This window comes from Tribolium madens, unplaced genomic scaffold, assembly GCF_015345945.1.
Source record: "Tribolium madens isolate multiple individuals breed KSU strain unplaced genomic scaffold, Tmad_KSU_1.1 Scaffold_3;HRSCAF=73;Tcas5.2_LG2, whole genome shotgun sequence".
In the NCBI taxonomy this organism is placed as follows: domain Eukaryota; kingdom Metazoa; phylum Arthropoda; class Insecta; order Coleoptera; family Tenebrionidae; genus Tribolium; species Tribolium madens.
In genome coordinates, this window is record NW_025401006.1 from 13,739,592 (window position 1) to 13,757,424 (window position 17,833).

Genomic DNA, 17,833 nt, shown 5'->3' on the forward strand with positions numbered 1-17,833 from the left:
TTGACACTTTATTTCTAATGGTATACCCAAGGTCTCCACCAAAATTTAGCTCTGTCGGAATTTTCGTTATTTGACCACTATTTTTATGACTAATTTGACCGGACTATTGGCCTAAATTCTGTGATTGTTGGGCTTGTTTTCGACAAAATTTTGCGAAATAATTGCACTGAAAAACGTTCGAAAAATGTAATTTTAGACTTAATTTCTTGATTATTTAGTTTGTTTTAGCGAAATCTAATGAAAAACTTGAGATTTTAGTACAAACACCTGCATTTTCTTCCAAATTTTGTGTTCTCCCGACTTATTTTTGTCTTATTTTGCTCAAAAATCATATGAAACCAACAAAATAACACCAAAATCAATCTTTTTGTGATTTTTAGGTATGTTTGGAAAAGATTTTGCAAAATAAATGAACCTCTGGTTCAAAAATGAATTAAGTCGGGCGAAAAAAAAAATGATATAAATTTTGATTTAATTTAGTTTTTTTTAGTACGTTTCAATGCAATATTGTGTTTTTATCTCTCGAAAAGACAAAAATCGCCGTTTTTTGGACTATTTTGTTGAATTTGTGGTTTGTTTGCGACAAAATTTGTGTTTCTAGCTAAAAAAGCATTCGAAAAAAAAAAACAAAAATAAGTTGTCATTTTCGACTCTGTTTAGTAATATCTTGTAAAAACGAAATAGAACTATTTTTAATCAATCTGGAAGTTTTCGATTATTTTTTTGACCAATTTGACCAAATAATCAAGTTAAAGCCTGAAAGTTAGGTAAAAATATCATAATATAATCTTTTTTTATAACAATTTAGTGATTTTTGATACGCTATAAACTATCGCAAAAAACAGAGCTTTCAGTTTAAAAATCTGCTTGAATTTTCGAAAAAGGAAAAAATTATATCATTTTCGACTTAATTCTGTGTTTTTGTGGCTTGTTTTCAACAAAATTTTGCGAAATAATTAACTGAAAAACGCGCTAAAACGCTTGAAAAAACAAAAATAATGTAATTTTAGACTTAATTTCTTGATTATTAAGTTTGTTTTAGCAAAAAACCTGAGATTTTATTACAAAAACGTGCATATTTGCACGTTTTATATTTTTATGTTTTTTTCGGCTATTATTTTTGTCTTATTATAAATAATAAGATAAATCAAATGAAACAAACAAAATAACATCAAAATCAATTTTTTTGTGGTTTTTAGGCGTATTTGGACAAGATTTTGCAAAATAAATAAACTTCTGGTTCAAAAACTAAGTAAAGCTAAAAAATGATATTAATTTCGATTTGTAATTTTTTAGCCTGCTTCAATGCAATATTTCAAATTTTTCGTGTTTTTATTTCTCAAAAAGACAAAAAACGATGTTTTTTGAGCTATTTTGTTGAATTTGTGGCTTGTTTATGACAAAATTTTGCAAAATAATTGTGTTTCTAGCTGAAATAACATTAAAAAAAAAACAAAAATAAGTTGTCACTATTTTAACCAATTTGGTGGTTTTCGATAATTTTTTTCTGCGAGAAAATTTAACGAAATAATCAAGTTAAAAAGCCTAAGAGTTAGTATCATAATATAATCTTTTTTCAACAATTTACATTCATAATATAATCTTTTTTCAACAATTTAGTGATTTTTGACACGCTGTGGCAAACTCTCGCGAAAAAACAGAGCTTTCAGCTTAAAAATCTGATTGAATTTTAGAAAAAGAAAAAAATTATATCATTTTCGGCTTAATTCTGTGTTTTTGTGGCTTGTTTTCAACAAAACTTTGCGAAATAATGGCATTTCAAGCTGAAAAACTTGCTAAAACATTCAAAACTTATAAAAATAATGTAATTTTAAATTTAATTTCTTCATTATTTAGTTTGTTTTAGCGAAATTTACCGAAAAATCTGAGATTTTAGGACAAAAACGTGCCTTTTTGGGCCAACTTCTGTGTTTTCTCGGCTTATTTTTGTCTTATTTTGCTCAAAAATCAAATAAAACCAACAAAAAAATAACACCAAAATCAATCTTTTTGTGATTTTTAGGATTGTTTTTACAAAATTTTGCGAAATAATTGTGTTTCTAGCTGAAAAAGTATTTAAAAAAATAATAAATAAATAAATTGTCACTATTTTAACCAATTTAGTGGTTTTCGATGATTTTTTCTTCGAGAAAATTTGACTTAATCAAGTTAAAGCCTAAGAGTTGGGTAAAAATATCATAATTTAATTTCGTGAAATTTTTTCGCGAAAAAACAGAGATCAGCTTAAAAATTTTTCGAAAAAGAAAAAAATTATATCATTTTCGGTCTAATTCTGTGTTTTTTGGCCTGTTTTTATCAAAATTTCGCGAAATAATTGTGTTTCTGCCTAAAAAACGTGCTAAAACGTTCAAGACATATAAAATTAATGTGATTTTCGACTTAATTTATTGATTTTTCAGTTCGTTTTAGCCAATCTCGCAAAAAAAAACAGATTATAGTATAAAAACGTGCTTATTTTTGTTTTATTTTGCTCAAAAACCAGTTAAATCGAGCGAAATAAACAAAATAACATCAGTATCAAGTGTTTTTGTGATTTTTCAGCCGGTTTGGACAAGATTTTGCAAAATAAATGAGAAAAACAAAGTTAGTCAAGTGAAACAAGCAAAAAATAATATTAATTTCGATTTAATTTTGTAATTTTTTTGCCTACTTCGACGAAATTTTTAGAATTTTCTTTGTTTTTATCTCGAAAACATGCTTAAACATTTGTTGAATCTTTGGATTGTTTTTAACAAAATAATTGTATTTCTAGCTGAAAAAGTATTCAAAAAAGACAAAAATAAATTGTCACTTTCGATCCCGTCTAGTAAAAATTTGTAAAAAAAATATTTTTAACCAATTTGGTAGTTTTTCGAGTTTTTTTTTTTTAATTTAACGATCACTGTTGCCAACATAATAATAAAACATTTAATTACCCTAACGATGTTGTATCGGTTGAAAACCCCCCCAGCATGTCCATTATCCCTATGCTCCCGAATGCTATTCTGCATCTCCTCTTCAACAGTAATAAACTCTTTATCGTCTGCTAAAAGGTCAATAAGCAAAGTCCCCGGATTTGAAGGCATTAATCTCAATCCTTCACAACTCGACATCAATCTTTCCATTCCTTTAATCAACTTATGTCTAAATCCATACGCCGAAATTCCAATTTGTTTCAAATCCTCGTGATTCATTTCAGCTAAAATATCCAACGTGATTTGTTCACGTTCAAAAATATCAATCAATTGTTCCAAATTGAGACTTGCAAGAAACGTTGAAATATTGGTTACATTTCCGATTAATTCTTGATCGTCACCTTCCAATTTCGATGAGGAGCAACAACCTTCAATTATTGCCACACTTGATCTACTACCTATTGGAATTGTTAATTGAATTGAAGCCCCCGAAGGCATTAAAACAGTTTCAGTGTTGTTAACACAAGAAGTGAGAGATGGACTTGGTGATTTGGAAGAAACGACGGAAAGGGGGCGTGATGGGGGCGCTGTGGGGACACCTTGTTGCGAAGCCATTGCGTCTTGGAGGAGACAACGGACGTCTTCTGCACTTGATAAATCCATTGGGGTTTGACCTTCTTGGTTTTTCAAAAAGGGGTCAGCACCGTGAGCTAACTGTAATACCAACAAGATTAAGGTTTTAGTTTGTTTCTGTTTAACAAACCATTATTTAAAATTAGAGAAGTTTTTTTACATAAAATACTATTTGAAAACTCACCAATATAGCACTTTCTTTGATAAAAAAAAAAATTAAAAACCGTTTTAATGGAAAATTTACTGAACACAAATGTTTGATTTTTCGATAACGGGAAATTCATCAAAACGCGAATTTTGTATAATTTTTTTGAGAAAATAACATAAAAATCAATTTTGTGTGGTTTTTAGGCGTATTTGAACAAGATTTTGTAAAATAAAACTAAGTAAAGCTAAATTTCTAATCAATTTCGATTTGTAACTTTTTAGCGTACTTAAATGCAATATTTCTTTGTGTTTTTATCTCTCGAAAAGACAAAAAACGCCGTTTTTTGGACTATTTTGTTGAATTTGTGGCTTGTGTTTGACAAAATTTTGCAAAATAATTGTGTTTCTAGCTGAAAAAGCATTAAAAAGAAAACAAAAATAAGTTGTCACTATTTTAACCAATTTGGTGGTTTTCGATTATTTTTTCTTCGAGAAAATTTTACAATTAAAAAAAATTAAAAACCGTTTTATTGGAAAATTTACTGAACACAAATGTTTGATTTTTCGATAACGGGAAATTCATCAAAACGCGAATTTTGTATAATTTTTTTGATGTTCCGTTTTTCGTGCCTACCCTTTAAAGTCTGTTTAAATATTTTAATTCGCTATTTAAATTGACATATGGCAATAAAAAATAAATACATGTGTATCTGATTAAATTGAAAAAATAAAAAAAATTCGAATTTCAAAAAAATATTTTTGATTTTCATTTCAAAATTTAATCAGTAGTTTCTTCAATTTTTTTTACAAATTTAAAAAAACAAAAACACTGATTTTTTTTCAAAAATTAAGCAGTATTGTTAAGTACAAAAAAATGTTTTTGTTTTTTGATTAAACTTTAGCCAATAACTAATACAAAACTGTAAAAAAGCTGAAAACAAAATGTTTTTATTAAGCTGTAAAAACACCTAAAAACTAGAAACTTGAAGTTTTAAAATGTTTTTTTTTTCAAAAATCACTAAAAAATTTAGCAAATTTTTTGTTCCTATCATTTTTTGAAATATTGTATTAATTTAAAATTCATCATTTTGTCTTTACAAAATTTACCATTAAAAATTGCCAAAAACTAAAAATGGGCAATCGAGAGAGTGAAAAGCTCAATAAAATTTTAGTTTCAGAGATATTGTTTTAAATGAACTTCTTTTGTTAGTTTATTGTTTAAAAAAATTAAGCCAAATAAAATTCTGATATAAAATTTATCACGAATTGCAATTTTGATATCAAAAAAAAAACGTCGAAAATACCAAAAATACCAAAAAAACTAAAGTCAAAAAGCTGATTTTTTTTATCAAATAATTGACAAAGTGGCCCAAATAAGGCGTCAAGATTAGGCTTAAAAATGAATTAAAATCAACAAAAATAGAACTTTTAAATGTTTTTTTTTTCAAAAATCACTAAAAAATTCAGCAATTTTTTTCCTATAATTTTTTAGAATAATGTATTAATTTTAAATTTATCGTTTTGTCCTTTACAAAACCAAATACAACATTTTTACCATTAAAAAATGCCAAAAACGAAAAATAGGCAATCGAGAGAATGAAAAAATCAATAAAATTTTAGTTTCAGAGATATTGTTTTAAATAAACTTTTTTTTGTTAGTTTTCTGTTTAAAAAATTAAGTCAAATAAAATCCTGATTTAAATATATCCCGGATTGCGATTTTGTTATTAAAAATTGGTTTCGAAATATCGGAAAAAACGTCGAAAATAACAAAAATGCAAATTTTTAGATGCATTTCTAGGATAAACTAAAGTCAAAAAGCTGATTTTTATATCAAATAATTGACAGGGTGGCCCAAATAAGACGTCAAGATTAGACTTAAAAATGAATTAAAATCACCAAAAATAAAACTTCAAAATGTTTTTTTTTTCTAAAATCAATAAAAAATTCAGCAATTTTTTTTCCTATAATGCCAAAAACTAAAAATGGGTAATCGAGAGAGTAAAAAGCTCAATAAAATTTTAGTTTCAGAGATATTGTTTCAAATAAACTTTTTTTTGTTAGTTTTTTTTGTTGTTAAAAAATTAAACCAAATAAAATCTTAATATAAAATTTATCACGGATTGTAATTTTGTTATCAAAAATAACAAAAATGCAAATTTTTAGATGCATTTCTAGCATAAACTAAAATTTCAGCTAAAAGCTCAAATAAAGCGTCAACATTAGACTTAAAAATAAATTAAAAAATCACCAAAAATAAACAAAAATAATTAAAAGTGACAAAATATTTTCAAAAATTTTGAGTAACGTTTTCCTCTAAACTTTAGTTGAAGTGAAATTGGATCATTATTTTACAAAAGTAAGAATGAAAATAACGAATAAAATCCTAAAAAATCTCTACGAGTTCGACAAAACGTTGAAAATAGTGGAAAAATATTAAATGTGGCCTAAATGTCAGTCTAAATACCAAAATAAAATAAACATTCGCATTTCGTTAGTAATATTTTTTGTAGACGATTTTTAAAATAATATGGATATTTATATCAAATTCGAATAAAAAAAAAAACTGAAATATTTTTTTTTTCAAAAAATGTGTTCCGTTGGCATAAATTCTAAATGTCTCAATTTTTTGATTTAAAATTTGATTGAAAATATCGCAAGAAACAGCCAAGTAAATTTTAAGATACTTGTCGTTTTTGACATTTTGTCCTACTAACTGCACTAAATTCACGTGGAATACTTACAAGAAGGGCACACAATTGGGTCCTGCCTTTTTGGGCCGCTTCATGTAACGGTGTAAAACCCCACTTATCGGTAGCATTCACCACAGTATTATATTTAATCAACAAAGCAGCAATATCTAAATGTCCATAACTCGAAGCATTATGTAACGGTATTAAACCACCCTTATCTTGGGCATTAACATCAGCACCATGTTCCAGGAGATATTCAGCCACTTCCACATTGTTATAACCCGCTGAAAAAAACCACAATCAAGTTACAAACCCCTGAAATGGTGGTGTAACCAACCGGCCAAATGTAACGGAGTCGAATTCCTCCCTTGTACATCACGACAGTTGATATTTTCAGGGGTTATTAACCGCTGAATCCTCGCCAAATTCCCCTTTTTGGCTGCATCCAATAACGCTGCATTCCCTCTCAACAAATCAGCGACGTCTTGATCCCCCTCACGCACCAAATCAAGCGCTGTTGCCCCATCTCGGTTTTTTTTCGTTGGATCAGCGCCATGTTTCAACAATAACTTCACAATTTCGTATTTACCTTTCGCTGAAGCTTCATGCAACGGTGTAAATTTCCACAAATCGGCAACGTTTACGTTAGCTCCATGTTTTACTAACAATTCAGTCACTTCGTAGTGACCGTAGGAGCAAGCGTTATGTAATGGTACTAAACCGCTGAAAAAACAACGTTTCAGTGTTAAAATTGAGTGAAATTTTGAGTTTCAACCCTTTATCTTTTGCATGTACGTCGGCACCTTGTTGGAGGAGGTACTCAACCACAGCAACTCGGTTATAACCGGATGCGAAATGGAGGGGAGTCGAATGACGGCCGTCTAAATCGCGACAATTGACAGTATTGGGGTATGTTTCGAGGAGTCTTTGGACTTGTTCGAGGTCACCGGATTTCGCTGCCTCCAATACTTGGCATTCTACGTCACCATTCACGGCTGGAGGGTCTTTGCAAAAAAAAATATTAAGTTGGTAACAATGACAAGAAGAGTGTTGGCAACACTGAATGACAATCGAGAATAAAATTTTGACAAAAACAAATAAAAAAAGTATAAAAAAGTTCGATATGAATAATTCATATGGTGGGGCAATGTCAATGAGAAATATTATATGGGGTGTGTCAGAATTAGCGCCCCAGAGAAAAATTCCAAGAAAAATGAGATACCGGGAAAATGGAAAAAATTCTGTCAAAAATTTTGACATTTGACATTTTTTATGTCTGTCTATTACACAATTTTTCACATGAAAAAATTACAATTGATGTTTATGCTCAAAAGCATACTAAAATGCACTAAAATTCAAATTTTATTTGATTTACGACCAAATTATGTGATTTTTTTGGTTTATTTCTCATAAAATTTCACAAAATAATTGAGCTTTTGATTACACAACAAACTAAAAAAACAATTTTCCGGTTTAGCAAAATTTTGTAGAAAAAAAAGTTTTTACCTCAAATACGTGCTAAAACGCTCAAAAAAGGCATTTTCAGTATAATTTCGTGATTTTTCGACATATTTTTGACAAAATTTCGTATTTCTAATTGGAAACGGTGCAATAACTCATTGCAAAATTAAAATTTAGTGATTTTTGGGTGCGGTCATGTAAAATTTTTCGAATTTATAGCTGGTTTTACTTTAAGCGTTTAAAAAAGACAAAAATTACATTACAATTTGGTAATTTTTCAATAAATAATTGAGTTTCTGAAAAATGTACAAAAAAACAATTTTTTGCTCAAAAACGTACTAGAAAAGAGTAAAAAAAAACATCATTTCCAACCAAATTTAGTGATTTTTTGCGTGTTTTTGACAAAATTTCGTAATAAAAAAGTGCGATTTTGACTAAAAAAACATGCAATTATAAAAATTTTGATAAAAAAAACACACTAAAACGCTAGAAAAATGCAAAAACAACACAATTTTCAACCGAATTTAGCTTATTTATGACAAAATTTCGTAAAATAATTGCGTGTTTGAGAAATGAAAGGCAAAAAATTACACAATTTTCGACCAAATTATGTGATTTTTGGGCTTATTATATTTCGTTATATTAACATAACGTTAACATCACAATTTGGTAATTTTTTTCGGTAAATAATTCGAGTTTGTGACTGAAAAAAAAATTTTTTTGCTCAAAAACTTAAGTGATTTTTTGGCTTATTTTTTTTTAGAACAATATAAAATAATTGCGTTCCTTAATAAAAAATTAACTCAAACGCTCGAAAAAACAAAAATAGTATTATTTTCGACCCAATTTGTTGATTTTTTGGCCTGGTTTAGCAAAATCTCGCAAAAAAAATTGAGTGTCGAATTTAAAATTGTGCTAAAACAGACAAAAAAAAAACTATTTTGACCCAATTTAGAGATTTCGAGTCGAAAAACGCAAATTTTCAGCATGATTTAAAGAAATCTTGCAAAAACCAAAAATAGTATCATTTTCGACCCAATTTGGTGATTTCTCGTTCCAGTTTAGCAAAATTTAGCGGAAAAAAGATTTTAACTCAAACAAGGCATTTTCAAGAAAGTTTCGTAATTTTTTGACATGTTTTCGACAAAATTTCATAAAATAATTGCGTTTCTAACTGAAAACGGTGCAATAACTTATTGCAAAATTAAAACTTAGTGATTTTTGGGTGCGGTCTTGAAAATTTCTCGAGTTTTTAGTGAGTTTTAGTTTAAGTGTTTAAAAAAGATAAAAATAACACTAAAATTTGGTAATTTTCTGTGAATAATTGTGTTTCTGAAAAACGTGCAACTGAAAAAAAATCAATTTTTGCTTCAAAAACACTCGAAAAAAGTAAGTAAAACACCATTATTATCAACCAAATTTAGTGACTTTTAGCCTATTTAAGACAAAATTTCGTAACATAATTACGTTTTGACTGAAAAACGTGTAATTCAAAAAAAAAATGATAAGAAACATACTAAAATGCTAGAAAAAGACAAAAACATCTTCAACAATGTTTAGTGATTTTTGGATTATTTTTGACAAAATTTCGTGAAATAATAGCGTTTTTGAGAAATGAAAAGCAAAACTTACACAATTTTCGACCAAATTGTGTTTTTTTTTTGGCTTATTATATTTCGTTATGTAATAACATCACATTTTGGTAATTGTTCGGTAAATAATTCGAGTTTGTAACTGAAAAACGTGCAACTGAAAAAAAAATTTGKTCATAAAATTTTCATATAATTTCGCAAAATAATTGTGTTTTTGATTACACACAACAGACTAAATTTCTTGCAAAAATTAAAAATAATATCATTTTCGACCAAATTTGGTGATTTCCCGTTCCGGTTTAGCAAAATTTAGCCAAAAAAAACGAGATTTTAGCTCAAACACATGCTGAAACACTAATTTCGTAATTATAAAAAAAAAAAAGAAATCACGATGTATGCATTATATTATATCAATAATTCATATGGTGGGGCAATGTTTGAATATTTTCCATTTAGTGAATTCGAGTTTTTGGAAAATTCAATGTTGTCAGTTGTTGCAAAAACAATGTTGCCAATCTAATGATAAAAACAATACCTTGGAATAGTTTTTGGGCATTTTCGCCGGCTAATTGCGCCGCTGTATATCCCTGTAACGAGACAATTGACGGATCGACGTTGTACGAAAGTAAAAGTCTACAAGCTTGAACGTTATCATCTTTGGTACATCTATGTAACGCCGTTTGTCCCAATCCATCCAAAGCATTAACTTTAGCACCATGTCTCAATAGCACTTCCATAAGATCTAGATGCGAATTATCAGCAGCAAGATGAAGCGGTGTTAAAAAATCTTTATTTTTCTCATTCAAATGAATTCCTTTACGTATCAACAACTCGATGATTTGTTTACGTTTAGGATAGGGTGAATTCACCGCTATATGTAACGCCGTATCGCCCGTATACGGATGTTTAAAATTCACTACTTCGGATGTGAGGAACTTTTTTAGTTTGGTGGTGTCGGCTTGTTTACATGCATCTAATAATTGATGTCCTCGATACTCACCTGTAATAAAAACGTTACATTTTTTTTTTTTTAAATAAAGAGAAAAACTGACAAGATAGTCGTTCTTGTAATTCTCGAGTCGGTGCAACATCTATCGCCGATTTTGAATGACAATTAAGTTGAGTTGGATCTGCACCTTCGCTCAAGAGTAACGAACAAACTTCAAGACGGGATTTTGAAGCTGCTTCGTGTAAGGGAGTAAAAGCCCAAAGATCGTTAGCGTTGACGTTAGCACCATGTTTGATTAGCATTTCGGTTACTTCGAAATGGCCATATGAACACGCGTTGTGTAGAGGGACGAGTCCACTGGAAAAGAAAGCGCTAACATCAACTATTATGCAAAAACTTTCGACTGAATTGTTTCATTGCTGTGTCTTAATTAAAAAGTGAAATTTTTTCCTTAATTTTTAATAATTAGAGGTGAATCATTAATATTAGAAGTCGATTTCCCCAAATTACAAGATTTTTCCTTTTATATAGTGGATCACAAATAAAAAACTTTTCCTTAAATAGACGACGTTTCGAAATTTTATTATTTCATCATCAGGGCTTATAAGAAAATTACTACATGAGTTTTTTATAAAATGATTTTTCATCATTTATGTCAATTGTATATGGTTGAAGATAGCAACTATTGAAAACTATAAATATTATGTAAATTGATAACACATTAAAATATCGACAAAACAGTTAAAATTGTGTATAAGATTTTTCCTTTTTCTTTAAAAAGCACAAAACAGAAAAAATTTGACGAAATATTGACTAAAAATTATTTTAAAATGTAAAGTTTTATGTTTTTCCAAATGACAACATACCTATTTTTTTCCACTTTCTTATTTGCCTAAAAAACGCTTTAAATTCATCTTTTATTTTCAAATTCTGGGTTGTGACGTTGTCTAATTATTATTTTTGGACACTAAATAATGTAATTTTCGACCCAATTAATGATTTTCGATACGGTCTTTTCCCTAGTTTTGGTTTAAACGTTTAGAAAAAATAAAAATAACACCATTTGCAACTTTTTGCGATTTTTTGGCTTATTTTTGACAAAATTTCATAAAATAATTGCGCTTCTGACTGAAAAACGTGCATATCTTGCTGCAAAATTAAATTTTTGGCTTAAAAATATACCAAAACGCTCAAAAAAGACCAAACTGACACAATATTCGATCAAATTTGTGACAAAATTTCTCGAAAAATATAAGTTTTGACTCAATTTGAATTTTTCCCAAAATTTCACAAAAAAAACTGAGTTTCAAGCTTAAAAATGTACCTCTAAATTCTCAAAAAAGACCTAACTTAGTAATTTCTTAGATTGTTTTTTAGAATATCGCGAAATAATTGCGTTTCTCAAAAAAGCGAAAATAACACTTTTAGTGATTTTTTTGCTTATTTTTGATAAAATTTCATGAAATAATAAAATAATTGCGTTTTTGACTGAAAAAAGCAATATCTCGCTGCAAAATTAAGTTTTGACTCGAAAATATGCAAAAACGCTAAAAAAAAACAAACTTACACAATTTTCGATCAAATTACTTATTTTCTGGCTGATTTGCCACAAATTTTTGCAAAATAATTGTTTCTTACTGCACAACAGACTAAAACTTTCAAAAAAGGCTTAAATAAATATAATTTTTGATTCTGATTTTTCGCGAAATCTCGCAAAAAAACTTAACTTAAGTTTCAAGCTTAAAAACGTGCTTCTAAACTATCAAAAAGACAAGAATTATACCATTTTTAAGCTAATTTAGTAATTTTTCGCCTCATTTTTTAGAATATTGCAAAATAAATGCGTTTCTAATTGAAGAATTAACTCAAACAACAAAAAATCTCGTAAAAAAATTAGTTTTAAACTTAAAATTATGCTAAAATTCTCATTGCTTGAATTTGTTACTTTTTTGGTTTATTTTTAGGTAATTTGGCATGACTCAAAAATGCACTAAAAGGCCCAAAAAAAAAGCAACTTTTGAAAAAAATGCGCTATATAATTGTGTTTCTAACTCATACTGTGATAAAACTCTAAATTTAGCAATTTTTTTGGCTTTTTTGTGACAAAATTTCATGAAATAATTGCGTTTCTAACTAAAAAACGTGCAATATCTTGCTGCAAAATTAAATTTTTGTCTCAAATATATGCAAAAACGCTCAAAAAAGACCAAACTGACAATATTCGATCAAATTTATGACAAAATTTCTGGGAAAAGGCTTAAATAAATATAATTCTCGACTCAATTTGAATTTTTCCCAAAATTTCGCAAAAAAAACTGAGTTTCACGCTTAAAAATGTACCTCAAAATTCTCAAAAAATATCTAATTTAGTAATTTTTTGGCTTGTTTTTTAGAATATCGCAAAATAATTGCGTTTCTCGAAAAATGCGAAAATACACTACATTTAGCGATTTTTTGGCTTATTTTAACAAAATTTCATGAAATAATGAAATAATTGCGTTTTTGATTGAAAAACGTACAATTTCTCGGTGCAAAATAAAATTTTTAGCTCACAAATATGCGAAAACGCTCAAAAAAGACAAAAATTAAACAATTTTCGAACAAATTTTTACTTATTTTCTGGCTGATTAGAGTGCTAAACTTAAAATTTGTGCTGAAACCCACAAAAAAACAGACAAAAAAGAAATTATTTTTGACCAAATTTAAAGATTTCAGGTTGAAAAACACTCAAAAAAAAACAAAAATAATGTTATTTTTCGACCCATTTTAGTGATTTTCGGCCTGATTTAGCGAAATCTTGCAAGGAATTGGATTTTTCGCTCAAAAATATGCTTGAATTTGTTNAGCAAGGTTTTCGGTTTATTTTTGAAAAAATTGCGCTACATAATTGTTTTTCTGACTCACAATGTGCCAAAAAGGCTTGAAAAAGACAAAAATTATGTTACTTTCGATTCAATTTGGTGATTTTCTGACCCAATTAAGTTTATAAACGTTTCAAAACTCTCAAAAAAAGAGTTTTGACCTAATTTTTTGTTCATTTTTCGTCTTATTCTTGATAAAGTTTCGTTAAATAATTGCGTTTTTACTAAAAAATGGCCAAAAAAACGACGAAAAAACGTAATTTTTTTAGCTTGGTTTAACAAAATTTTGCGAAAAAGTGGATTTTTAGCTCAAAAACGATTGAAAAAGGAAAATCTACCAATTTTGACATAATTTGGTGTTTTTTCGGCTTATTTTTATTTTGTCACAGCAAATGCTGACTTTACATTCAAAAATAATACAGATAAATAAAATCATCACTGATTCACCCTGTATGTTGTCAAACAACTTAGTTTTGAATAAAAATAAGAGACTATCAGTACACGTTAACGTGCAATAGCCCACTGGCTGATATAAACACCATCCACGCTAGCGTGTAATTTCCAATAAATCCACTTACCCTTTATCTTTGGCGTGCACATCAGCCCCATGTTGTAGGAGTAGTTGCACGACACGACTCCTATTATACCCAGCTGCTAGATGCAATGGCGTGGACCGTCGTCCATCGCTAGCGTGACAATTAACATTAAGGGGGGTCAAAAGTGCTAAAAGCTTGTCTTCAGCGCCACAACGTGCAGCCTCCAGAAGCTCATCCTTCCGGTACTCTCCCGTAAGCACAGCCCTTGTTGAATTATCAGCGACATCTAGAGGAGTCTTTCCTTCCGAATTCGTAATGTCGGGCTCCGCCCCATGCTGGAGAAGCGCAATACAAACGTCGACTTTTCCCTTAATTGCAGCCTCATGCAGCGGTGTATAATTCCAATTATCGCGCGTGTTGGGGTTAGCCCCCGCTTCCAGGAGCAGTCTCACCACATCGGCGTGTCCGAAGGAGCAAGCGTTGTGCAAGGGGTGAAGGCCCCCGTCGTCGCGCGCCTGGATGGAAGCCCCCGCTGATAGCAAAAACTCCACCACGTCTCTCCGGCCATACCCTGAAACGTAAAAGACAAGTAAAAGAAGTCAAGTCGGTTTTGGGGCCCCACCAGCTGCGAAATGTAGAGGAGTGGATTTGCGGCCAGCGGTGTCTCGCGCGTTCACAGTTTGGGGGGTTACCAGTTTGCGGACTCGGGAAATATCGCCAACTTTGCAAGCCTCGAACAGCTCACGAAGAGGGTCCGAGGAATTGGGGACGGACTCCATGGGGGCCGAACTTGGGGGACGACGCGTCGCCATTCCAAAGCCCGAATCAGCTACACAAACCACTCATTTCACATTTCCGATGACGAAAATATTGATTTTTAGTGCGAAATGAATGAAAACAAACTAGAAGTGAAATCTGGCGTCAACAACTGTCAAAATTCACAAGATGGCAGCTGCGGCCGAAGGAACATCAAACCGAAATAAAAAATTATATCGCAAACTTGCATCATTGCATTTACACGAACTGGGCTCTTGCAATAACACAAAAACTAGATAAAACTAAATGGGCTACAATTTTTTTAAATTCTATTTGAGTAGCTAAAAAATGACGACCGGGGCCGAATTTTCGTCAAACCGAAAACAACTCAATAAATAATTATTGTTACTATAAAAATAATTAATTACAAAAACTGGTTTATGCCACAATACAAAACCTAGATAAAACTAGATAAGCCCCTTTTTTTATTTCAATTTTATTATTATGTAACTCGAAGTCAAATGCGTTCGAATTTTAGTCAAACCGAAACAATTTTTTTTTAATAATTTAATAATTGACTATTATAAAACTTTTGTTAATTATTGTCAAATATTGATAATTATTGCCACAGAAATAGAAAGAAATTGGAAGTGGAGGCACTGGGAGAAATTCCGGGTTAACAAAAAAGATGGCGGCCACCGAAATTTTAAACAATTTTTTTGTATTAATTTAGTAATAAAATAGTGTTGTAAATTATATTTAATTGAGTTTTAATCAAGGTCTGATACATCTGGGCTATTGTCGGTAGAGATTGCCACAGTGTTGTTTTATATAGTGTGTCCGGGAAATAAGTACACAAAGAGTGGTTGAAGTTATACAGTTATTTATTACATTCATATAACATTAACAGTAGAGTTGTAAATAAAGACAATTTATCTACACTTAATATCAATAATTCTGATTGTATATTATGTGTATGTTACATACAAGTATCACAGAAACATTCAAGTTTTTACAAAGATAGATTTATAATACATTTTACAGATAAATATATACTGTCAGGTCACAAACAGTGTTACAATTTTGGCACATAGATCATCATAAACAATAGAAAAAAGATCACAGTTGCAGTGTAATAAAAATTATTTATCTAGAACATTCCAATATTGGCACAACAGAGAACAACAGCCATACAGTTTGACAGAAATGAAGAAAGCAGCCTTGTTTTTTGTTTTCTTTCGAATGGTCAGTCGTTTGTTTCACTAGAAGACTAGAAAAATAAATGAAGGGGTGAGTGGGAGTTATACTTTTTTTCCAATTTGTTTTTGGTAAACAAAATCACATGATATAAAGGCCTATGTGAATATTGTTTCCTTGTTATAAGAAAATTTAGATAATTATGTTTTTTATAGTTTTTTTAACGATCAAATATACATGACCCCTTTATTCACGATAATGCATTAGTTTATATTATTAAAAAATTGATAAAAGTGTTATGTACCAAAAAACAAGCTTTATTTTCTAATATAAACTTTGTGATAACTATTGCTTTATAAAAATATTTCAAGTTTAACAAAACATTAATAAATGAAATTCCAATGACACAATATAAAAAAGTCCACTTTATGCTGTCCCGAAAATTAACATTCTCATTTAAAAGATTTTTTTTCTTGTTTACTAGGTGTAATTTTGAAGCTAGTCCATCGACTTTTCGAAAACGGTTCTCCATATTAACACCATATTTTTCAACAAGAGACGGAATTATCTCGAAATATTTAGACAAAAATATACCAAAAAGTCACCAAATTAAGTGAAAAATAATGAATTTTGCTTGTTTGCATCACGTTTTTTTGTAAGATTCTGTTAAAACATATTGAAAAATTACCAAATTGGGTTGAAAATTATCTTTTTTTTTATGATTTTTTGGGCGTTTTAGCACGTTTTCCAATTAAAAATTTACAAAATTTTTTCGTTACAAATCGCTAAATTTACTCAAAAATGGTGTTATTTTTACTTTTGTGTTAAAAAATGTGTTCAAAAATAATACTTTTTTCCGTTTTAGGACGTTTTTTAGTCAGAATCGCAATTGTTTTGAAAATTTTCATCGAAAATGAGGTAAAAAATGAATAAACTATCACGAGATTAAAATTATTTTTGATCCTTTGGAGAATTTAAGCATGTGTTTGAGCTGAAAAATCATCTAGTTGCTTTTCCAAACGTTTTAGCAGATTTTTCAATCAAAAGGACAAAACTTCGACAAAAATAAGCCGGAAAATCACATAATTAATTCGAAAATGATGTTATTTTTGCATTTTTGAAACATTTAGTTGCGTTTTTAAGTCTAAAACAAGGTTTTTTCTTTAATTTTTGCTAAAAAACATACCAAAAATTAATACATATAACAGGCTAAATAAAAAACGCAGTTATTTCGCAAAATTTCACCAAATTAAGTGAAAAATAATGAATTTTGCTTGTTTACATCACGTTTTTTTGTAAGATTCTGTTAAAACATATTGAAAAATTACCAAATTGGGTTGAAAATAACCTTTTTTATGTTTTTTTAGGCGTTTTAGAACGTTTTTCAATTAAAAATTTACAAAATTTTGTCACAAATCGCTAAATTTACTCAAAAATAGTGTTATTTTTCCTTTTTTAGGTTGTGCTAATTTTTTTTTTAAATAATACCATTTTTCCGTTTTAGGACGTTTTTTAGTTAGAATCTCAATTGTTTTGAAAATTTTTGTTGAAAATGAAGTAAAAACTATCACAAAACTAAAATTACTTTTGCTTCTTTGGAGAGTTTAAGCATGTTTTTGAGCCGAAAAATCATCTGGTTGCTTTTCCAAACGTTTTAGCAGATTTTTCAATCAAAAGCACAAAACTTCGACAAAAATGAGCCGGAAAATCACATAAGTAATTCAAAAATGATGTTATTTTTGCTTTTTTTCAAACATTAAGTGGCGTTTTTAAGCCTAAAACAAGGTTTTTTCTTTAATTTTTGCTAAAAAACATACCAAAAATTAATACATATACCAGACTAAATAAAAAACGACATAATTTATGCTCTTTTAGAGAGTTTTAAAACATTTTTCAATAAAAAACGCAATTATTTCACAAAATTTTGTCAAGAATACGCCGGAAAGTAATTGAATTAAGTAAAAATAATGTTATTTGTGTTAATTGTTTTAAAAAAAAATACCAGTTTTCAAAAAAATCCACTCACCCCTTCAAATGTTTTAGGCCAAGTGCGTTTCTATCTGAAAAACGAGCAAAATTTCGATGCAAAATTA

At 29.2% G+C, this 17,833-nt stretch overlaps 1 protein-coding gene across 1 annotated transcript; it reads right to left on the bottom strand.

The window, feature by feature from the left end:
- Positions 1 to 2,828: 2,828 nt before the first annotated feature.
- Positions 2,829 to 14,724, bottom strand: LOC123008323 (poly [ADP-ribose] polymerase tankyrase). The gene is made up of 8 exons (XM_044404125.1): positions 14,410 to 14,724; positions 13,830 to 14,358; positions 10,494 to 10,747; positions 9,977 to 10,441; positions 7,164 to 7,392; positions 6,726 to 7,111; positions 6,440 to 6,672; positions 2,829 to 3,629 (listed from the first exon to the last, which is right to left on the bottom strand). The coding sequence occupies exons 1-8, from the start codon at positions 14,597 to 14,599 to the stop codon at positions 2,853 to 2,855; spliced, it is 3,063 nt and encodes a 1,020-aa protein (XP_044260060.1). The 5' UTR covers positions 14,600 to 14,724; the 3' UTR covers positions 2,829 to 2,852.
- Between the last annotated feature and the right edge of the window lie 3,109 nt (positions 14,725 to 17,833).

Bases quoted from the DNA above. Each gene is read 5' to 3' on its own strand.
- LOC123008323 (XM_044404125.1), bottom strand. From the start codon at position 14,599: ATGGCGACGCGTCGTCCCCCAAGTTCGGCCCCCATGGAGTCCGTCCCC. The intron at 10,748-13,829 runs GTAAGTGGATTT...TTTCTTTTCCAG, and splicing joins GTGCACGCCAAAGATAAAGG to TGGACTCGTCCCTCTACACA. The intron at 3,630-6,439 runs GTAAGTATTCCA...TTGGTATTACAG, and splicing joins CCCAATTGTGTGCCCTTCTT to TTAGCTCACGGTGCTGACCC.